Genomic DNA, 22,876 nt, shown 5'->3' with positions numbered 1-22,876 from the left:
GGGCCATAGTGTGCCACTCTGCTGTAGGATGATACACTAGGCACATGCCACTCTGAGTCATTGGGAGATGGCACTGCTTAGCCCAGAGAGTGTGTGTGTGTGTGTGTGTGTGTGTGTGTGTGTGTGTGTGTGTGTGTGTGTGTGTGTATGTGTGTGTGTGTGTGTATACACATGTGTGAGTGTGCATACTGTATATGTGTGTGTGATGAATGTGTTATATTTGCGTATCTGTCTGTGTGGCATCGAGGGGCTGGGGTGTGTTCCTATGTGCCTTTGGACCTATTGGATCAAGCGCAATGCGATCAGAGCTAAGGAGTGCAGTAGCGTGTGTGTGTATGTGTGTGTGTGTGTGTGTGTGTGTGTGTGTGTGTGTGTGTGTGTGTGTGTGTGTGTGTGTATGTGTGTGTGATCAGAGCTGTGGAGTGCAGGAGCTCGTGTGTGTGTGTGTATGTGATCAGACCTGTGGTGTGCAGTAGCGTGTGTGTGTGTGTGTGATCAGAGCTGTGGCGTGCAGTAGCGTGTGTGTGTGTGTGTGTGTGTGTATGTGTGTGTGTGATCAGAGTTGTGGCGTGCAGTAGCATGTGTGTGTGTGTGTGTGTGTGTGTGTGTGTGTGTGTGTGTGTGATCAGAGCTGTGGAGTGCAGTAGCATGTGTGTGTGTGTGTGTGTGTGTGTGTGTGTGTGTGTGTGTGTGTGATCAGAGCTGTGGCGTGCAGTAGCGTGTGTGTGTGTGTGATCAGAGCTGTGGCGTGCGGTAGCGTGTGGCGGACGGACGACGTGCTTGGCGTCTCCGCGCTCTCCCGCTCCACACGGGGGTCTCCCCGGTTTCCGCCGTCCCGTTTCCCTGCCAACGGCCGACCTCTTCAGAGCCACGCCAAGGGGGGCAGTGTCCAGGGGCACTCATTAGCCCACCTCTCTGAAGAGCCAGCGGCCCCTGCCACACACACACACACCCCCCCCCCCCCCACACACACACACACACACACACACACACACGTCCCACTCCCACTTTAATTGGCCACTTGAGTGGAGCGATGCACATCTGCCTCCTTTGAAGCCTGACATTTTCAGAGCGCTGACCTTTCTCAGGCCTGGCACAGCTAAATAATGATTAGTTCTGGTCATTGTTCCACCACAAAGCCGGACCACACCGCCCGCACCGCGCTCAGACTCCAGTCCGCAGGAACAAACGCAGGAGAGGAGGAGGAGGAGGAGGAGGAGGAGGAGGACGAGGGAGGAGGAGGAACGAGGAAAATAAAAGAGTTTTATTTTTTTGAGATATTTCTTCACTTTTTTTATCTATTGGCCTCTCTCCCGTGGAGAAAGAGGCTTTTTAAGAGACGTCATATCAACAGACTTCTTTTTTCCGTGGAAGATTCTGGAAAGAGGAGGATGGTAAGAGAGAAGAAAAGGAAAGGAAGGGGGAGTGAGCGAGGGAGTGTGATAAAAAAGAAAAAGAAAAAAAAAACTGACTGCAGACATCAAAGGTTATAGTCAATCTATTGATCTGACCGGCCCCATTCATATGGGTGGCCACCTTGCGCTGCGGTGCTGGTCTGGCTGGGCTCTGGCTGAGCCGCGTGTGGTGTCCAGTGCCGGGCCCTCGGATCAGCGGCGTGACTGAAAAAGGTCAATTACATTCATGAGACTCGGATAGATGTGTGCAGCCCTCAGCCCGGTGCCCAGATAATAGGCAGCCCTCAGATCCTCTCTAATGGCCTGGCCGTCTCTCCTCCAGTGTCTTCAGGGCCCTGCTCATTCTTCCTCTCTCCTCCTGTCTCTGTCTCTCCTCTCCTCTCCTCCCTCCCTCCCTCCCTCTCTCCATCTCTCCTTCAGTGTCTTCAGGGCCCTGCTCACTCTTCCTCCATCCTCCTGTCTCTGTGTCTCTCCTTCTCTCCTCTCCTCCCTCTCTCCCTCTCTCCCTCTCTCCATCCATGTCTGGTTCTCGTTGTCTTTCGCTTTTTTCACATCGTTCTGCCTTTTTCTTCTTTCCCCCTTGTCTCTCTCCCTTTTTTATTTCTCTACCTTATTCTTTCTCTGTTTCCCTCTTTTTTCTCTCCCCTTCTGTCAATGTTTCTCTCTGTGTTCCGTTCCCTCTAACCTCCCTCTCTTTCTCTCTCATTTCTCCCTTTTCTGTCATAGCGCCTCTCTCTCTCTCTTTTGTTCTCTCTCTCCATCTCTCTCTTTCTCCATCTCTATTTCTCCATCTCTCTCTCTCCATCTCTCTCTTTCTCCATCTCTATTTCTCCATCTCTCTCTCCACCTCTCTCTCTTTCACTCTCTCCATCTCTCTCTCCATCTCTCTCTCTCTTTCACTCTCTCCATCTCTCTCTCCATCTCTCCCTCTCTCCATCTCTCTCTCTCCTCCTGTGCTCCACAGCCGGCACTAAACTGCCCAATACCTTTCAGTTCCTCTCCATTTCTCTCAATCTTACAATTATCACGCTTGACACATTGGAAAACAAAGAGGCACTCACACAAAAGCAAGGCCTAAATGATTTGAGTGCTGTTGTGTTTTTTCCCTCATGGAAAATGTTAACATTTTGCTCTACAGCCACTCAGAGCACCCTGATATTTAAATATTAATTGCTGTTTTCATGTGGACTAACATAAATATGTCATTATTAGTGGGGCTGTTTTTTTTATTTATTTGTTTTTTTTGTTTGTTTCATGTTGTTGTTGTTGTTGTTATTCCTCTATGGTAATGAAAATATTTCCTGTTCCAAGTCTGTACAGTATGTTTGTTTGACTTTGGTGTGTGAGAGCCGTGTGTGTGCCGATAAGCCGTGCCAGGGCGGGCGGGAGAATGTGAGTCATTTGTCACAAGAGCCCGTTCCAGGAGGCCGGGCCTTTAGAACATGTCCAGGTTCTGGACATCATGGGCCTTTAGAACACGTCCAGGTTCTGGACATCATGGGCCTTTTGTGCTCCCATGAAGGCATGCAGCGGACCGGCTTTTGTGTGTTTGTTTATCAGCTGCTGTCCACTCTCACTTGCTATGTCTTCCGCTCTCTCTCTCTCTCTCTCTCTCTCTCTCTCTCTCTCTCTCTCTCTCTCTCTCTCTCTCTGCTTTCTCTCTGTCGTGACGAGGCTGGTGAAATGCCTGGTCCGGGGCCAGCACCCGGTGCGTCCTGCTGTTTCTCTGCCCGCCCCTGGACAGCGTCCTGCTGGTTAGAGGGACACACGGGGCCGCTGGCCCTGACGGCAGGGCCCTGGACACCGGGGGGGAGTGTGTGTGTGTGTGTGTGTGTGTGTGTGTATGTGTGTGTATGTGTGTGTGTGTGGGGGGGGGGGGCAGCTGCACGCAGCCACCGCCAATACCTGTGCCAGAGGGATGTGTCTTAAATGGAACAGGACTTGGCTCAGTTCCTCACACACTGGGTATGGGGAGTGAATGAGTGTGTGTGTGTGTGTGTGTGTGTGTTGGAGGGAAGGAGAGGGGGGGTTGGTTGGCGGGCATTATTTATAAAACACTATCAGGGCTTTGGATAAACGAGCAGCTGTGAAAACAACACTTCCTATTATTGCTCTAATTATATCCTTTCTCTGAGAATTTGCATATTTTATCTCACTGCCCCAACTTCATTATTGGAGACTTTGTTATCACTCTGATGGAGGAGAGGGAGAGGGGGAACAGAGAGGAGAGAAGAAGGAAAGACAGAATCTTTAAAGGAAAGGAAAAGCAGAGGGGAAGTTCATATTTATTTTCCAAAAGGACACCCAAAAGCGTATCCAAATGAGTGAGAGCATGCTAATGAATTGAGTGTAAGTGTGGTAATTCTCAAGGCAAAGATAGGGAGGGGAAGAGAGGTGGGGGGTTGGGGGAGTGGCGGGGGGCTGCTGCCAGGAGAAAAAAAAATATTTAGAGAGAATATGCTTCATTAAAGCTTTATTTAAAAACATGTCTCGAGCGCACCTCCCCTCCAGTTTTCTCAACAACTCACGCCTGGAGTAAATATATCCCCAGCCTTGCAAATATCACAATTTCACAGCCTCTTCACACGGCCCGGGTTTCATGGGTTTCATGTCTCTGCGAACGTGTGAGGGGGAAATAACGTCCAGGAAGACTTAAAGTGGAAAGAGAAAGCATTGTGTCTGCATTGCCATTAACTTGTCTGTCTTTTTTTCTAGGAAAGAATGGTAGCGGGGGGGGCGTTGATATGCCAGGAAATGTAAACAACATTTTAACAGGCTCTTTTCTTTCGACAGCCGCGACAGCTGTGACAATTTCTTTGTCACCCAGAGCCGGGGCTGTTGTTGCTGAGCGCGGCGGATCCATAAAAATGTAATTTTCCCTCCAGAGCGCTTTGTGCTCTCTCCTGCCGCCGCCGATGTGTTAGAAGTTGCGGCGGAGCCGAGGCTCCCTTTGTAGTAGATGGAGGCGAAAGCGAAAGCACGGCTTCCTTCTGCGTGAGGAGGTGGTGAGCTACGGGGAGCTCCTCTTGTACATGTAGACTCCGCTAGGCTACTCATCCACCTCTTTCTCTCTCTGTTTCTCTCTCTATCTCTCTCTCTCTGTCCTTCTCTCTGTATCTATCTTTCTCGCTCTGTCTCTCTCTATATCTTTCTCTCTCTCTCTCTGCCTCTGTGTGTGTCTCTCTCTCTCTCTTTCTCTCTCTGTATCTCTCTTTCTCTCTCTGTCTCTCTGTCTCTGTCTCTGTGGAGTGCCATCACCTGCAGATGTGCTTCCTCTGAACCTCTTAGCAACTGCTTTGTTAATATGCTGTTGATATGGTTACCTGGTGACCAGGAGAAACTTGTTTGCTGGGTCACCTCATTAGCCTTTCCCAGCCTCGCTCTCTTTTTTCTCTCTCTCTCTCCCTCTCTCTTTTTCTCTTTCTCTTTCTCTGTTATGCACTTCATCCTTATATTCAAAAAGGCAGTCCATGTTCCAGACCAACTACTACTACTTAGTAATTCTCCTCCATTCACTTCTCACTTCTCCCTCTCTTTCTCGTTTATTCTCTCTCTCTCTCTCTCCCTCTCTCTCTCTCTCTCCCTCTCTCTCCTAACTCGTGTTGGCCCAGCAAAAGAGAGCGGGGCCACGAGCACAAGCCGGAGAATCTGAGGGTGTCGTTCGCCAGCGCGCTCACACTGGCACCTGTCTTTATCAGATCGCCGTGGAGTTGTTGTGCGCCATCTTCCCCCCCCCCCCGTCTGGGGCTGTTGTTCCATCCGGCGATGATGAGGCCGTTGTTTACGGCGACACATTAGGGCAGGAAATGAGGTGCTGGTTTGGAGGCTTCCTGTCGCAGTCAATAAGGATTTAAAGCTTAGTTGCGTCTTTGCAAGGCTTTGTTGTCGCGCTGACAGAAATCGGTTGTGAAACTGCCCCAGTGCTGCTGGATTGGCGCAGAGTTGTTTGTCTGATCTGCAATAAGAAGGTGTGACACGCCAGACAGGGGAAGACTATGACAGAAAAGCATTAATCCGGCACATGGTAATCAGTGGCTGGCTCTTGCTGAAGGGTTTGTGTAGGTCACACTTTGGGCAATTTTCAACATCCCTTTCTGTATTCCAGTGCAGCATTTATTTCCCTCTAGGAATGTACCCCTCCTTTTCCTGCTGCCAAGGGGAACAAAATACTCAATTGCCTATAAGAATGAACAAAGAAAAGCACAGAAAATAGCAAGTGTCGGCCTGACATTGTTTTCTTTCCCCGTTGATATGTCATTTTCCAAACAGCCCTCTTCAATTCAGTTTTGCCCATAGCAGCGGAATCATGGCATATCAGTGGTCATCAGGGCTCGATCAGTACCCTAGAATCTCGCTCTGCGGCTGCCGCTGCTGCTGCTGCTGCCATATGGAGCCCTGTGGCGTGTGAATGGTTAATGGGCAGCTGCCCAGCACTGCGCTCCCTTCCGCTTGGCAGGCCTCGACAGGTGGGCACGCGCTCTGGCCCCTATTATCTCTCCAACATCACACACCTGCCACTGATGCCGGGACCCCGGTCCAATTCCCCCAGCGCCACCTCCCGCCGGCTGTGGCACTCTCCCGCCGCACAATTGAGCCCATTTTAGGGTGCCCTTCCACCACCCCCCCACCCCCCCGCAGCCGACACATACGCGTAAATATGTGGTTGGCTCGCTCTCGCTCTCGGTCAGCGGAATCGGAGCCATCTCAAGGTCAACACATGTAGATAATATGCAGAGAGCCCCCTGGACGCGTCGCTCTGTGTTTCAGAATTGTTTTGATCTGACAGTTAACCTCCCGCCGCTCATCAGAATGTACCCAAGTCCGCGGCACGCCTCATTGAACCGCGATGAGTTTAAATAAAGTGTTCGCCGCTCTGGGGAAAGCCGATGCTACTATTTCACCGGGAGAAAGCGTGGCTTCTCGATCTTTATAAAGCATCCTCCCCGGTGCCAGTGCCAGCGCAGCGCAGCGCAGCTCAGAAATCATATTTAGAGGGGCCGCCATATGGAATGCTGACCTGCGGAGATCAATACGCAATGCCCCAGAGGTAGACTGGCCCTAATGAGGGGAATTGAGCAGCCTTGAAGTATGATCACTATTTCTCCAGCAGTCATTTGTTCTTTTAAGGAAAGATCAATGTCTCCCACTGGATGACTGAAAGCACCCAGCGGGATTGGGGGTGGTGGGGGGGGGGGGTGAAGTGGGTCGGAGAGTGGAGGGTGGAGAGTGGGTGGGTTGGTGGTGAGTGGGTGGTAGGGTGGTGGTGTTGTGGTGGTGATACTGTTCTGAATATTTCATGGAGGGGTTACACAATATAGTTTGCTCCCTGCTCAGGCTGTCAGGCCGGTGAAGACTGCGGCGGGTCAGCCCGCATTAACAATTAATGCCCCTCCTTTTGTTTTGGGCCCCTGCTTTTCATTTCACGGCAGATCCCTTCTTTTTATCGCCGGCTGAAGTCTTCACAGCTAATTAGTAATTTATGAGCGGCTAATTAAGAGGCAAAATGAAGCAACATAATCAAGACCTATGAAGAAAAAGTCTGAAATGGAAAAAAAGATCTCGATATGGCTCGCCTGGACCTCCCAAACACTCGCAGCTCAGTCATCGGTGGCGTTATAACCCACCTTGCTGTCTTACCTGCGCGTCCTCCGTCTTCAGCGTATTTCTAATAGTTCTGCTAACTATCCTCGCGTCCCCTCTGTGCTGGCCATGGACGGCTGCTGGCACCGTCAGCCTGCCTCGGTCTGCCAGCCGTCTGTCCTCGGCCCGAGCCATCGCAGTCCCACACCTGTGCCAACGTCTGTCCATCTTGCAGATTGGCACAGGTGGCCTGTTTTGATTGGCTGCATACAAATATGCTCCTGATTCCACCCCCCCCTCCACCCCAGCATTGCTAGAGCTTCACTCTCAGCGATACCCTGCCCTCCCCCCCCTCGCCCCAACAAAACTACGAACGTTGCCCAGAGAGGTCCAGAGCCCAGCCCCCTCCTCTGCCAGTCCGTTCACAGCCCAATGATGGCCGCTGAAGGCAGTCTCATCTAGTCCATCATTACTGTTAATATCTGGTGTCTTTTGAATGTGATGCCAGGTAATGCATTGCCAATGAAGATGAATGAGGGAAGCTGTGAGCAGCTAATTGCTGGGACATGCTGTCTGACTGTGTCTGAGAGAGAGAGAGAGAGAGAGAGAGAGAGAGAGAGAGAGAGTGCTGCCAGGCCAGACCAAAAGCCTCTTATACTCACCTCAGCTTGTGTTTACAGGCACGCATGTAAGAGAGTTTACATTAATCGCGACAACAATAGAATTGGTTTCTTTTATAGAAATGGGGTTTTTTTTGTTTATTTCGACAGATATTTTAAAATATATATTTTTTTTGTACACCTACATTGTGTCTATTCACACCACTGAATGTATAAATGTGTAGATGTCTTAAAAAAGAAAAAATCCATCTTGTTTTCCCTTACCTCTGGTACTGCTCAAATGAGGCATTCAAAAGAAGATAGTCAGTCCAAGCTGACTGCGTCTAGAGAAAGAGTCTCCCAGATAGCATATGACTGTCGGCTTACATCTGGGTCAAGATTCAGCTTAGACCTGGCAGGACCATGTGCCTAGGTGGGCCCAGTCAAGCAGATGGCAATCTACAGTGCCTCAACTAACAGCAACCTTGCTTTGAAATGACCAAATCACTTATTATTTATTTATTGTTATTCTGATGATTATTAGTCGGTTCAGTTTATGCTAAATCTTTTGATTGCTTAATGAGAGTGTGAAGTTCCGTGCCAAGGGCAACCTATGCAGGTGCCAGGTGTTCTGATAATACCTGTCATGGACCTTTGCATTTGTAATTATCCTATACTCTTGGAATGGAGTCAAAAATGTTGGAGAGTCAAGCATGAAACTAAATTCCATGCAAAACACCTCTTCAATGGTATTTTTAGAACATGAAATGTTATGTTTCATTGGTTACACGTCTGAAAGCACACCCCCTTTGACAGTGACACAAATGACTATTCAGTTTTTGGTTTCAAGCAGCCTCGGAAAGGAGAGGAAAAGGTTGTGATGTGGAAGTGCATAATAATATCCTGCAATAACTGCACTTAGTCACAACCAGAATATATCTTAAATAATAATATATTATAGGCCTACATAATAATAATACTAATAATTATTATTATTATTATTATTATTATTATTATTATTATTATTGTTATTATTGTAATAATAATAGTGATAATATACCATGGGATTAATATTTTGTTCAACAATCATTCCTCTTGAATAACAATTTCTCTCACTGCTCTCTGGTATGCCTAAACTATCATAAACCACATGAAGTAGAGCTTACCAATAACTGCAGGAACACACTGCAATTCAACAGCACACCTACTTCACAAGCCTTTGTCACAAGTTGACAAAAAAATAAATGTCAGTGAAATGAAATCATAGTACTGCAACTGAAAACAACAACAGTTCCACGCCAGTTACTTTTCAATTACATGTTAGTGAAGCAGAACTGGCTTGCGCTACTGTTATCGACTCTGTTCCTCTCTATCAAAGTACGAAAGAGAGCGCATCCTCTTGTTTAATCCTTGCTTTTATAACAGCACCGATCTACACTCGGTCAGGTAGCCTTTTGATGAAATTGGACTCGAGAGATGGAGGAAGATAGTTTAGGCTTAGGAGCTCACTCGGAATTATAATTATATGGGCAGGGGTGTAGTGGTAAAATAAGAGGTGGGTATAAACTATGAATTCTACTGTATGATCATGGGAAGGTGGACTGGGCCATGCGCTATCAGATGTTTTAAAAGAGTTCCAATGTTGATGAGTGTACAATACATATTGTGAATGTGGATAATGCAGTGTGGTTTTTGAATGTTAAGACTTGCAATTGGTAAATCAACGTTTTTGAGAGGTAAATTCTAATAAGAGGTGGATACACTCTATATTTGACATTTTAGAGGTGGATAAACTGTGTTTACTTACTAACCTTCACTACAACCCTGTACATGCACTCTTAAAAATGCTGGGTTGAAGACAACAATTTATGGATTATGGATTTACAAATCTTATTGTAGAGGAAAGTGAAGCTGCACACATAAAGTGTGTGTTACTTTGTTAGTCCAATTAGTAGCTGTTTGCACAAGTGATTGTTCATTTTTGTTTTTGTATTTATTGTTTCATGAATTATTTCAATTAGGCTATGGAATAATGTAATGTCTAAGATGCAATGCAAAAATTAGGCATATTTTAATAATTAAAGTTTTTGATATGTTGAATTGATACACAGGCCTACATCCTTACATTTAGAGATTATTATTAATATTATGATTATTAGTATTATTATGATTATGATTATGATTATTATTATTAGCCTAAGCTACAGCTCCAAGTCTGCATGAACAGTCTGTTATTAGATGTATCCCATTTGATTAGTCAGGTCTGAGGAGGAGGAGGGAGCCACACGTTTCCTCAATATGTGCACCAGGCAAAAGCAGATGAGCACAGAGGCCTTCCCCAATTCCCCTTTGTGTTTATATATTTTTAATTCTTTTAGAGGGAAAACTGTCAACCATATCCAAAGTGCAGGACCAAAGAGTAATAATGTATGCTTTAGTAAGGTTCTATGGTGACGATGTGTGCTACGCTTTACCCGTTTCTAATGTGAAAGATTTTAGACCTTTGCACAAAACAGATTTTGATCATCAGAAGGTGTATCTGGTTCTCAGAAGTGAAGAGAATGGTACAGGCCAGGCTGCCAAGGCACAGATTCTAGCCCTCGCAGGTAAGTTGTTTGTCTTCGGCTTCTTTGGTCGTTTGCATAATGTAATGATTTGAAATGCGTGTCTTTAATTTACCAAAAAGACAGTGCATGGTCTCTTCAACATTTTGCAAGCTTTAATTTATGCAAAACTGTCGCTTGTCTCCTGAGGATGTTCTGTGCATTTCGAAGGCGTTTACCTTTCCAGTACCGTTGCGTTAACGCAAGCTAAATAAAGATAGCCACACCGTGTCAACATGTAGCTTCTTATATGTCGTGACTGTTTTTCTTTCAACGCTCGAATGCATCAGTCCATCGATATAGAAAACAAACCGGTCGTGTATTTTGACACTGGTATGTATCCAGCTAGCCTCAATTGTAACGTTACTGACAGTTCTCATCATCCTTGTGCTAAGTTAGGTAACCAGCTAGATAGCTAAATAACTAACGATTCCTTACGTGGATGTGTTGGGCCTTGTCATGACATGGAAGGTAATGGTTGAGGCTAACGTTAGCATCAATGTAGCACTGCGTTCATCTTATTTATGAAAGTGTTCGAGTTTGCTGGTGTCTTGTGAAAGTTTAAGTTATCACGTTAGCTAACGTTACCGTTAGCCACCAAGCAGTGAGTTAGCTAGCCAGCAATGGAAGTTAGCGAACTAAGCTAGGTATGTGAGCTAACGTTGATCGAGCTGCTGCATGCATTCGCAGTGAAGATTGCACGACTTAATTACGCATAATGTATCATTTGAGTTAATTGTTTATTTATCTCATTGTTTAGCCGTAATGCATTTAAAACAGCTGCCATGACAGTGTGTAAAAAACAAGTTAGCGTTGCAAACAGTGTGCTGGTGCGCTAGCCCTGAAGCTACTTTTCTAAACAAACGGTTTCGTGTATGCAGACTTTGCACCGTACGTCTCTGATAGCATCATACTTAGCTAGATTACTAATCCTCATTCCCGTTTGCTAAACCCAGTTGTCAAACGGAAAGGATTTCAGATCCTGTTAGTACAAGCAATTGCTCTGCTTTGGTAACTTTTACTGTTATTTTGGCTTAAAGTGCGGGTTTAGTAATAGGCGACGTTGTCAGCAAGACCCACTGTTAGATCATTGTTATTATCTTATAGCTGCTACAGCCAATGTGCTTTAAATCATAGAGTAAGGTGTATGGTGAGGAACTGTTAGGAAACGCGGCTTTTTATTCTCAGGAATGCAAATGAGGAAATCCTCTCTGATTAATAGTCTAAAACGCGTGTGTCACTTTTCCTCTTCAGTTTACGTTCTTACATCGCTGACTTTATTGTTTTACAGAAAACATAGAAGAATTTGAACATAGTATTATGCAAAAGAAGATGAAAATTCCAAAAATGTCTTCAAGAAACGCAGGAAGCATAATTGAAAATCACTTTGGGGAGGAGCGTCTGCCGCTGAGACATAAAAAGGTAAGCAAGCTCAACACCTGCATGCACCTGAGCCCATTCATGAGGGGTCAAATTAACAAATACGTCACATTGCAATATGTTGTTTGTTTTGGTTAGCAGTTTGTCGGCAAAACAATGCCAATCACATGGCCTTACGACTCTTCATCAACATTAATAACACTGTCTCTTTGATATTTGCTTCTCGCATGTACTCATCTTATTTAATTTGTTGTAGGTCTAAATAGTCATTCTCATTATTTAAGAATAACTCGAATTGTCAAACTGACCAGGCAAAGGTACACTGGTTTAGTGATAATCAGCCATTGTTATTGTGAAACTTTGAATGTGGCCATAATTTCAGCACTCTGGACAGCTGCCTCTTTGAACTTATATTCATTTTCAAAACAAAGTCCTAATAATACTTTTTCAGCTACTACTAGGCCTTTGAATATATCGCTTTCTCTCAGTTTGTTTGTTGAACTTTGTGGCCTGCATTTGGTCTTTACATTTGCATGTGTTCATTCAGTAGGCACTTTTGTCAAGCCCAGGCGACTCACATAACAGAACATACTTGTTTTTATCCCTGCTTTTTTTTTGTCTTTGTGCTGCATTCCAAACAACTTGGAAATCGTATTTCAGTGCCAATTTTTAAGTCAGGACAGATGGACAATCCCTGACTTTACAAGTAGGAGTTCCAACTTTGCCTGGAAAGTTTTTTTGACTTCCAAGTTTGCCTGCAGCACAATTTGGAATTTCAAGTTGTAAATATCCGACTTCTGAATTGTTTGGAATGCAGCGTTAAAGCCATGATTTTGATGCTGGCAAATCAGGGGGTCAGGATTTGACTGATTAGCTTCGCCGATTAGCAAGGCACTTCCTCGTCGCCATTTTACAGAAATACATCATGTCCGATGCCGTTTTCCCTGCATTTTCATGCTGATTGGTGGCTGTTCCACTCTCAGCTCATGCACGAGCTTAGTGTGGGCACGAGCTCTCCTTCTGAACCTTACGTCAATCAGTAACCTGGCACTTAATTGGCTAAGTAAAACGGCACCGGAAACAAGCCCCTTGAAACGCCATGTTGAAGCCTGAAAAAATCGTTCAATTTTGGCACTTTTCACTAGCCTAGCATTCCCATTGAAATGAATGGGGGCGGGACTTGTTCACTTTCTCCAGCTCTTATAATACCTCCATGTGGCAAATGGCCCTCGTGGCCAAGAGAGAGCCCTGCAGCAAGCTGTGTCCTAACGCCTCCCTCGTTTGTCCAGGCCCAGGCTCAGGACATGGGGCGCCCCGCAAGCACAAACTCCTCCAAGAGCCTGGCGGCGGTGGTGGCGCGGCTGGAGCGCAACGCCGTCAGCTCGTGCCTGGAGAGCGAGGAGGACCCGGAGGAGGACAGGCTGGCCCTGGGCGAGGAGGAGGAAGAGGAGGAGGAGGAAGAGGGCGACCCGGAGGGCGAGGGCGACGGCGACGGCGAGGGCGAGGCGGCGGTGCCGCGGGTGCTCTACGAGGAGCTGGTGCACAGCTACCGGCAGCAGGAGGAGGAGATGCGGCGGCTGCAGCAGGAGCTGGAGCGCACGCGCAGGCAGCTGGTGCAGCAGGCCAAGAAGCTCAAGGAGTACGGCAGCCTGCTCAGCGAGGTCAAGGAGCTGCGCGACTTCAACCGCCGCCTGCAGGACGTCCTGCTCATCAGGCTTGGCAGCGGTAAGGCAGGGAGAGAAGCACACATGCGCACACACACACACACACACACATACACACACTGTCAGTTCATACATGCGCACACACTTCATACAAGCTTATGTACAGTGTGGAGACACACACATGTACACACAACCAAACATATGCAATGCACTACCCCATATCCTCCTCACAAATGTATACAGTATTAAACTTCCACACACCAACCACACCTACTTTGTTCACTCCACACATGCACTCCACACATGCACTCTCTCTCTCTCTCTCTCTCTCTCTCTCTCTCTCTCTCTCTCTCTCACTAATTCACTCACTCGCACACCCACACACACACACTGTGTTCAAAGTCGTGGCTCCCAAGGATCTCGGTGGTGACGTTGGTGACACAGACCCACAATCTGTCAAGAGCACAGAGTTAGTCTGGCTAAGAGTGGCAGGACTGGTTCACAGCGGAGCCGAGCAGAGCCACCACGTAGCCGAGCTGTGCTCAAAGCACCGGCGGGCATGCAAAGCCTCCAGATATTTGAGTTGGGCAATGCACCCCAGCCAGGGCGACTATGGTAATGAGAGAGACATAATAGGGCCAAGAACTCGAGCTGGACTTCAACCCGCCCGCCAAGACCAGCACAGTGGCATATTGTTTAGGGTCGTCCCCGACAGCCGTGGGGGGGGTGGGGGGTGGGGGGGGGGGAGTAAGAGCGCAGCCCCTCTCTGAACGGATATTTTAAAGTTGACGCAAATTATCTCGGAAGGAAGGGTAAAGCCTGGCACTTTCCTATTATTATGATTGTTTGATTTAGATTTTTTCTCTCTCTCCTTGCATTTCCACTTAAAACGTGATCTATAAAGACTTGGGGAGAGTTAATAGTGTGTGTGAACCTGATTCACCCCCCGCCCCCCACACACCCTGGGTGTAATGTAACGAAGCGCAGGGCAGGGCAGGAGCAGGAGCAGGAGCAGGAGCAGGAGCAGGGGCGGGTGATTCCTGAAGTGAGGGCATTAGCTCAGATGTCAGCTGAGCACTCTTAAGAGGACGCCGGGCGCGGCGCAGCGCTAAGCTACAGTAGCCCAGGGGCCAGCTGCCTGCACCAGCACTGCTAGGCACACGGCGGGAGGCAGCCAGACTGTCCGACAGGGAGAGCGAGGGAACGAGCGAGAGTGAGAGAGTGAGGGAGGGAGGGAGGGAGAGAGAGAGAACGGGAGATTAGACTGGCCAGGGTTCTCTAGGGTCATGAATGTAGTGCGCTGACCGATATTAAAACTCATCAGCTACATTAGGGCTTAGCGTGGCCAGCCACCAAGCCAGCTTACTGGGGCTAAAATAACCCCCGGCTGTCTCGAAGCACAGGGGAAGCCGTGTTTCAGGCAGCCGTCCAGCCCTAAGACCAGTCAAGCCCTCGGGAAATGCCAAGCACCGCAACGCGCCGCGCCGGATGAATCAAATCTGGGAATTTGCTCTTGTGCCAGTATGCAAATAATTACTGTGTGTGCGGTGGTGTGTTTTTCTTTTCTTTTCTTTTTTTTTTTTGTCGGTAATATATTTGTTGTTGTGATTTTGAGTGGTGTCAAGTGTCTGTCTGATATCGAGTCTGAAAATGACGTGTGTGTGTGTGTGTGTGTGTGTGTCCTTCCGTCTTTTAGAGCCCATGCACGACAATGGCACTCAGACAATCAAAGAGGTGGTGGAGCCCATCATTGAGCCCCAGGAGGTGTGTCGGGAAGAGGCCAACACCAGCTCCAGCCATTCCCCGTCCCCTCGCACAGTCTACACCTTCAACGATGGCAAGGTGGGCCTTCATCTCCATGCTATTATTACAGTCTTCTTCAAGGCCCGTCCAGTGATTATGGAGGTCGTGGTGGGCCAATAGTCAGAGATCAAGTGCTCTAAGTAGACGACCTGAAGGTTGTGGATCTGATCCCATTGGTCTGCCATCATTGTCCCTGGCTAGTGCACTAACTACAAGAGCCTGCTAAATAACAAAAGTAAAAAAAAAAAAAAAACTTCTCACAATCCCTGAACAACATTGTTTATTTGTAAAGTCTCTCTCTAGGTAAAGGGTGTTGTGTTTGGTTCAGGTGCGATCCCACTGCTTTCCCATAGCAGATGGTGGTATTTATGTAACCGTCTCGTACGGGAGAGTAACAAGTAAATATAGGCAGACCAGTGGCAGCCAGCGAGCTCCCCCAGCTAATTATTTGTACCTCTCCGTCAGGATCCTTAAGTAGTCTGGCTGACAGGTAGCCCTTTAAGAGCGAAATCCGCCCAGCAGGAGCGGGCACGGGCGCGGGCACGCGGGCACCAGAGAGCAGCAGCAGCAGCGCTGCAAAGCCCGTCTGCTGGCGCCGCTCCTAAACCACATTAGGTGCACCGCGCTGGGGAAAGCTGCTGGACGCCGGCCTAAAGACTTCTCAGAGTGATAAAGGGATAACCACGCACGGTGGCGGCGTCCACCTCGTGCACCACACCACACCGTCACAGCCCCAGTAAGCTCCCCCAGCACAGAGTGTTCTGCCTGGGAGGGAAAGGGGGGGTGGAGGGGGGTCCTCAGGTTCCTCTGGCCCTTGGGTAACCCTTATGAAGTCTGTTTCTGATAGTGTGGTCGAGTGGTGTGAGACGTTCACACCAGTGGCCTGCTGGAGGTCATTCTGTAGGGCTTTAGCAAGGCCCCTACTGTCCCTCCTTGCACAAAGGAGCAGATATTGGTCCTGCTATTGGGTTAAGGACCCTCTACCACCCTGCCCTGCTCTCCTAGAGCAACTGCCTGTCTCCTGGAATCTCTTCCATGCTCTTGAGACTGCAGTGGGAGACCCAGCAATCTTTCTGGCAATGGAAAGTATTGGTGTGCCATTTTGGAGGAGTGAAACTACCTGTGCAACCTCTGTTGGCTCCAGATACTGGCTTATGCTACCAGTAGTAACACTGACCCTATCCAAATGCAAAACTAGTGAAGAGTCTGTCAAGAAGGATGAAAATGGAAAAATGACCAGTTGCCACCAACTGTAGGCCATTCCTGTTTTGGGGGTCGTCTCACAATTAGCCCTTTTCACGTGATGTCAAACGAAGCGTTGCTGGGTATCCTCCGGCATGTCCAGCCGCCAAATACTACAGAAGAAGAAGAAGAAGCTTCTTCTTCTTCTGTAGTATTTGGCGGCTGGACATGCCGGAGGATACCCAGCAACGCTTCGTCTGACATCACCGTGAAAAGGGCTAATTGGCCCTCAAGTACACCTGTAGAAAGTTTAGTTGACATCAAAGCAGGTGAACCTGATTCACAACCACCTCTGTTACATATCTGGCCAGATCAATATCCCACAAGTGTGACTGACTTGATGCTATACTCCTATGAACCAGTGTTCCCTTTATTTTTTTGAGCAGTGTACAGTATATACCACCTACTTCTCAGATCACAGCTGTTATGTATGATTGACTAAGGTGTTTTTTCATGTGTTCTTTGAACGCATGTTTTTTATTTATTTTAGTTATAAAAGTTGGCAACTTGTTCCATGCTGCAATTGCTCTATATCTGACTGTGCGTTGAAAGGAGTTGGAATTTGCCTTAGGTACAGTAAATCGCCCCGCTGCTGCATACCTTGTGTTATGGTCATGGGCATTGGAACTTTTGCAGAAAAGATTATATTGACTCAGTGGTGTTTTATTGTCTAAAATTGTCCAGGTTGATGTTAATATGGATGCATTCAGCCTATCTTCAACTTTCAACCAGTTTAAGTGTGAGTGCATGTGGATAATGTTTGTCTTGTAAGGACATCTAAGAACAAGTCGTGCTGCTTTGTTCTGGACACGCTGAAGTTTAGTCAGATGTTCTTTGGTGGCATTTGACCATACAATACTGCAGTATTCCATCTGAGAAAGGACCAATGTCTCTGTAACCTTCTTTTTTAAATCTGTTGTTAGGAATATGCTATTGCGTCTAAGTAAGGCTATTCCACTACTCATTTTGTTCACTGTCTGATTCATTTGTTTAGACCAAGACAGTCTACTGTCTAGGATGACACCCAGTAGCTTCACTTCCTTTACCTGTTCTATTGGTGTTTTGTTTATGGAGAGATTATGCACTGCCCCTTGACTTAAAGAGAAACTATGCAGGATTGGCGATTTCATCTCCGGTTTTGGTTTCGCTTTTCGTTTTCGCTTGTTTTATGCTTGCATATTTCTCTGCAGAGCTTCCCCTACAGCTTTAGCGTGTATATTTATACATATATGTATATATACCGTATTTTCCGCACTATAGGGCGCACTGGATTATAAAGCGCACTGTCAATGAATGGTCTATTTCCGATTTTTTTTTTATATATAAAGCGCACCGGACCATAAGGCGCATTAAGCTAAACAAACAAACAAAAAAGTCAGCCAGTCAAACTTTATTAAACACCTTCACAATAACTCACAACATTGTTCAAATGTTAGCATATTCACAATAACTCCCAACCTTGTTCAGTTGTACCAAGTTAAAAAAAAAACAGTCTGATTGATATCGCTAAATCAAACTTTAGCGTATCACAATAACTCCCAACCTTGTTCAGTTGTAGGCCTAATGATACACGTAAAAAAAAGTCTGATACCTACTGCTAAATCAAACGTTAGCGTATTCACAATAGCCTAACTCCCTCTCGTCATTATCAGAGTCGGTGTCGGTGTCAGTGTCGCCGCTGTTACCTGGCACTTCAGTGATGATTCCGGCCTTCGTGAAAGCTCGGACCACAGTTGAGACTGACACCTTAGCATCCACGATCCATTGGCAGATTGTGGCGTAAGTCGCCCGGCGCTGTCTCCCTGTCTTGGTGAATGTGTGTTCGCCTTCTGTCATCCACTGCTACCATGAAGCTCGCAGTTTAGCTTTGAACGACCTGTTGACACCAATATCTAGCGGCTGGAGTGCTTTAATTAACCCACCCGGAATGACGGCAAGCTCCGAAGTAGTTTGCTTCACTTGTTTTTTGACAGCATCGGTGAGATGGGCGCGCATGGAGTCGTAGATCAATAGGGACGGATATTTGTGGAAAAAGCCACTGGGGTCTTTATACGAACACTATTCTAGGCCTAATATTATGGTGAAGCACTTGTTACTCTGCGACGCTCCTGACTACGGTAGCCATAACAACCAGAATTAATCCATATATAAGGCGCTCTGGATTATAAAGCGCACTGTCGTTTTTTGAGAAAATTAGAGGCTTTTAAGTGCGCCTTATAGTGCGGAAAATACGATATATATATATATATATATATATATATATATATATATATATATATAAATTGCAAACGTGGTTCTTCTTGTTCCTTACGCGTCTCAGACTTCCAGATGTAAACAAGGAGCGATCGCCTCCTGGACAAACTGCAAGGCTGCAATAGCGGATAGGGACACTGGGGGCGGGTGGAAATGTTACTGTTTTCGATCAAACTTGTCAGTCAAGCAAAACAACGATTTCTAAGCGATTTTATGACTATGAAAAAGTTGCATAGGGTCTCTTTAAAAGCAAGATTTCTGTCCATGCATATCAGTCAGTCATTGTTGATGCTCTTCTCTCTCCTTGCCGAATTATTAGTTTGTCATATCCTAGAAAGGCAATGTCTCCCCTGTCTCTGGCTTATCTCATTTTAGGCAGGAGTTCTTTCCTTTTCTGTCGCACAGCATCAGTATATATGAAGATATAAAGTAGATATAAAGATTTATAAAGATCTTATTCCCCTTCAGCTTTCTCACATTCCTTAAAATCATGTCTATTTCATGATGGCTTTGTCCTCTTTGTTATTTAATAGGCTAAACATATAGCCTGGATTCTAAACAGCAGTTAGACTTTTGTCATTTCGATCTGTAAAAAATGTCACATGCAGCCATGTGTAAATTCTGCTCACTGCACAAGTCATAACATAATATTCAGTATTCATTATTGAATGCTTAGCTGGAATGATGCTTTTCTCCCATCATCCTATTTTTAAAACAGGCCTACCTGCGGCTATGTAATTGGGCTACAGGCTCTCTAAAGGAATAGCGTGTTTGAACAGGCATTGCACTGGTACCTGTAAATTATGTGACGTTTGTGGAATGATTGAGAATCGATCATTGCAGGGTTTCCCATCAGTTCATTAGCCTCCTACCTCCACCGTGTTCTGCAACACTAGGAATAAGGTAGCCTATCACCGACCCAGTTCAGCCTTCATAGATTGAACATTAGTCTGGGGAGTCTGCTCTGTATTTTCTACCGCACAAGAGGCGTGATCAACAGGCATAGTTCAAATGACACCCTACGCAATTGGGTAGTCCTTCAACCAATCAAACCATCTATCGGGGTGCGCCACATGGATCAGCCAGTTTGTGATTGGTCCCCGCGGATTTGTAACCGCAGGTGGATAGTAAAATGTGGAGGTTTCCAGCCTGTGCTGCGGGGCGAAATCAAATCACCGGCAAATCGCGCTGCGTTTACCCAGTCTAGCGATAAGGTAGTCCGTATTCTGCACTGTCTGGTTATAGTAGTTATTAAGAGTAGTAGTAGTTAGAGTAGTTCTTAGTGCAATGATGCTTTCATGTACGGGGTTGATATGATTGGTTCTCTGTGTACATAAGGGGTTGATGGTGTGCATTGGCAGTGCAGTCTGGATCTGAAATGACGCTCTGTGATTGTGTGTGTGTGTGTGTGTGTGTGCGTGTGTGCGTGTGTGCGTGTGTGCGTGCGTGCGTGCGTGCGTGCGTGCGTGCGTGCGTGTGTGCGTGCGTGTGTGTGGCCGCTGTAGGTGCACCTGGGCGGAGGTATCTGGGTCGAGGAGGAGAAGTGGCATCAGCTGCAGCGCACGCAGGGCGACTCCAAGTTCACCAAGAACCTGGCGGTCATGATCTGGGGCACGGAGACCCTCAAGAACCGCAGCGTCACCGGAGTGGCCACCAAGAAGAAGAAGGACGCGCTGCCCAAACCGCCGCTCTCTCCCAGCAAGCTCAAGATCGTCCGAGGTACGGAACCAACCGCCACACGCCGAACCTTTGTGATTTAGCTGCGACATTTTACGTTAGTGATTAGCTATGGTATTTTACCTTTGTGATTAGCTACGGTATTTCACCTCCGTTAGGGATGGGCGATGTCCCCTTAATTGGCATATGACGATGTGTACAGTAAAACATCGCGATGGACGATGATATCGTCGTCGGGGGGGGGGGGTGTAAATAAATATATTATATTATAGGCTATATATGGCCTATATTAAATATTATATAGGCTATATGGCCTGGTGAAAGTGGACAGCTAAGAGACATACTGACTGGGCTACTGTGTGGAAGATCTGCTCCAAGAAAATCCTAGTAAGAGACCGACAGACAGCCAATCTAAACACCTGCTTACACCAACCAGCGGTATATTACACATTGCCAGCATTCGCTGGGCCTCGCAAAAAACCTCGCGGTCACTCATCTAAAATCTTGAATAGCCCAGTCTGTACCTAACTCATATGTTACGCATCCCACGTTATTAGGCTACCGGCTTGCCGACTATGAGGGCAGCAGAAAGTGAAAGTAGGCTGCGATCGCGCAGTCAAGTCGAATTAAATAACAGTTGAAGTAGGCTAAACAACAAATAGCCTAACGAATCCCGATTGCCACTCCGCTGCTGGGGCTTTTGCTAAAGGCAAATGCGTGAAATACAAGCATTACAGTGAAAGACGTAGGCTATAGCTTCTGATAACGATAACGAAATAAATGGTTTATTTTAACACGGTGGAGAATGACGCATTCGGCGCTTCAGTGTTGTAGCCTCGCAAGAAATTAGAGCTAGAATGTCCTAGTCGTAACAATAATAATTCATTTGCACTATTTCATTCTTAAACATTATAGGCTACATGTTTTGCGTTCAATGTAGGCTACACTGCGAGACATGTAGCCTAAAAAAGACAATAACACATTCACGTTGCAAGGAGGACTTATTTGAATAAGACGGTCTCAGACTAATATGTTTTTTTTTTTAATTTTGCACTGTTTGGCTGACAGCCTCTTAAGCACCCTACATGTGCATCAGTTCTAGGCTCAATTTCATTTCCAAGGAAAAGTTTTTATTTTTTAATATTTTAGCTTAGTCTGCAGTAGAAATAATTGGGGGCGTGGCATCACGATGGTTGCTTTCCATCGTGATGTCTGTCAACCATCACGATGGACGATGATATCGTCCATCGGCACAACCCTAACCTCCGTAAGTAGCTACGATATTTCACCTTCATGATTAGCTACATGATTAGCTGTATTGTTCCTTTTTTTGTTGCGTGCAACCAAACACAAAACGGCCAACACAAAACGGCAGTTTTGCCTCAGTTGCCAGTGTTACCCAGCCCTATAATAGATAATAGCACACAAAAACCTACTACCAATGCAATGTCACTTATTTGCTATCTCTAGATATCTCTAGAAAAACATTTTCCTTGCCAAAAATCACTGAGATTTATTCCCCTCCCATGGTACCGACCAAGCCCTCCGCTCAAGGATTATTAAGCAAATGATTAGGTCTTACAATCAGAATTTTACTTTCATCCCAAATAAAGAATATAGAGAATCTATAGAAATGTTTTCAACCTAACCTCTTTACTTTTTTAGTTCCCAATTTTTCTTTTTAGGACAAAAATGTTGGTATACTTTAAGATTCTGTTTAAACTGTAGTATTTATTGTCACCGTTTCCCCTCCAGAGTGATACATTATGATTCTGTTTCAATTATAGTATTTATTGTGCCACCTTTCCCCTCTAGAGTGAATATACATTAAGATTCTGTTTTCAACTATAGTATTTATTGTGCCACTGTTTCCCCTCCAGAGTGTCTATATGACCGGGTGTCACAGGAGACAGCCGATAGTGCGGAGATCACACAGCGATTATCCAAAGTGAACAAGTACATCTGTGAAAAGATCATGGACATCAACAAGTCCATCAAGAACGAGGAGAGGCGGGAGTCCAAGCTGCTCATCCGACAGACGGTCAAGATGGAGAACTTCCCCTGCGACGGCATGTAGGCATCGGTGGCGTTGCCGTTGCCATGGCGGCGGCCTCTTTCAGCGGCCCCTCAGACTGCCACAGAGGAAGAGGGAAGTGGACACTCGTCGTCCGTTCCGCCGTTTCGAGATTCTCATTGGTGCCCGAAAGAGGCCTTTCTCCACCCCCCCCCCCAACCTCCACCACCTCCCCTCCATCCTAAAACCCCAACCCCACCCCTCTACCGTCCTCCTCCATCCCCATCTCTAAATAGTCTGTGCTCGCCCGACAGTGTTCCCCAACCCGGCGCAGTCCTTAATACACAGAGTGTGTTTGGTGTACAGTACGAGCACGAGGTTGTGCAAGGGGAATGGGGGGGTGGGGGGGGGGGTATTTTGATAAGCAGTAGGGATTTGTGATGAGCGGAGCTGGAGTGTGTGGGGGGGGTTGGGAGGGGGAGGGTTTGCCAGTGGGGGGTTGGTAATCAGGTTAGTGTGTGAGTGTGTGAGTGTGTGAGACAGGAGGGATCCTTTAAATCTTGTTATAACAGAATGTGTTGGAAACGTGAACAGATGTTCTGTGTCAGAACAGGACCGTGGGTCCTCGCGTACTTTGAAAAAGAAC

General features: G+C 46.6%; 2 protein-coding genes across 3 annotated transcripts in view; both read left to right on the top strand.

The window, feature by feature from the left end:
- agbl4 (AGBL carboxypeptidase 4) overlaps positions 1 to 22,876 on the top strand; it is a 384,426-nt gene that overhangs the window by 267,716 nt on the left and 93,834 nt on the right. The window lies entirely within an intron of this gene.
- Positions 9,951 to 22,600, top strand: bend5 (BEN domain containing 5). The gene is made up of 6 exons (XM_062555992.1): positions 9,951 to 10,200; positions 11,489 to 11,619; positions 12,867 to 13,302; positions 14,938 to 15,083; positions 20,045 to 20,258; positions 22,097 to 22,600. The coding sequence occupies exons 1-6, from the start codon at positions 10,020 to 10,022 to the stop codon at positions 22,291 to 22,293; spliced, it is 1,305 nt and encodes a 434-aa protein (XP_062411976.1). The 5' UTR covers positions 9,951 to 10,019; the 3' UTR covers positions 22,294 to 22,600.

The sequence above is a fragment of the Sardina pilchardus genome, chromosome 15, assembly GCF_963854185.1.
Source record: "Sardina pilchardus chromosome 15, fSarPil1.1, whole genome shotgun sequence".
In the NCBI taxonomy this organism is placed as follows: domain Eukaryota; kingdom Metazoa; phylum Chordata; class Actinopteri; order Clupeiformes; family Clupeidae; genus Sardina; species Sardina pilchardus.
The sequence above is the reverse complement of the archived record's forward strand: the minus strand, read 5'-3'. Positions and strand labels throughout refer to the sequence as shown.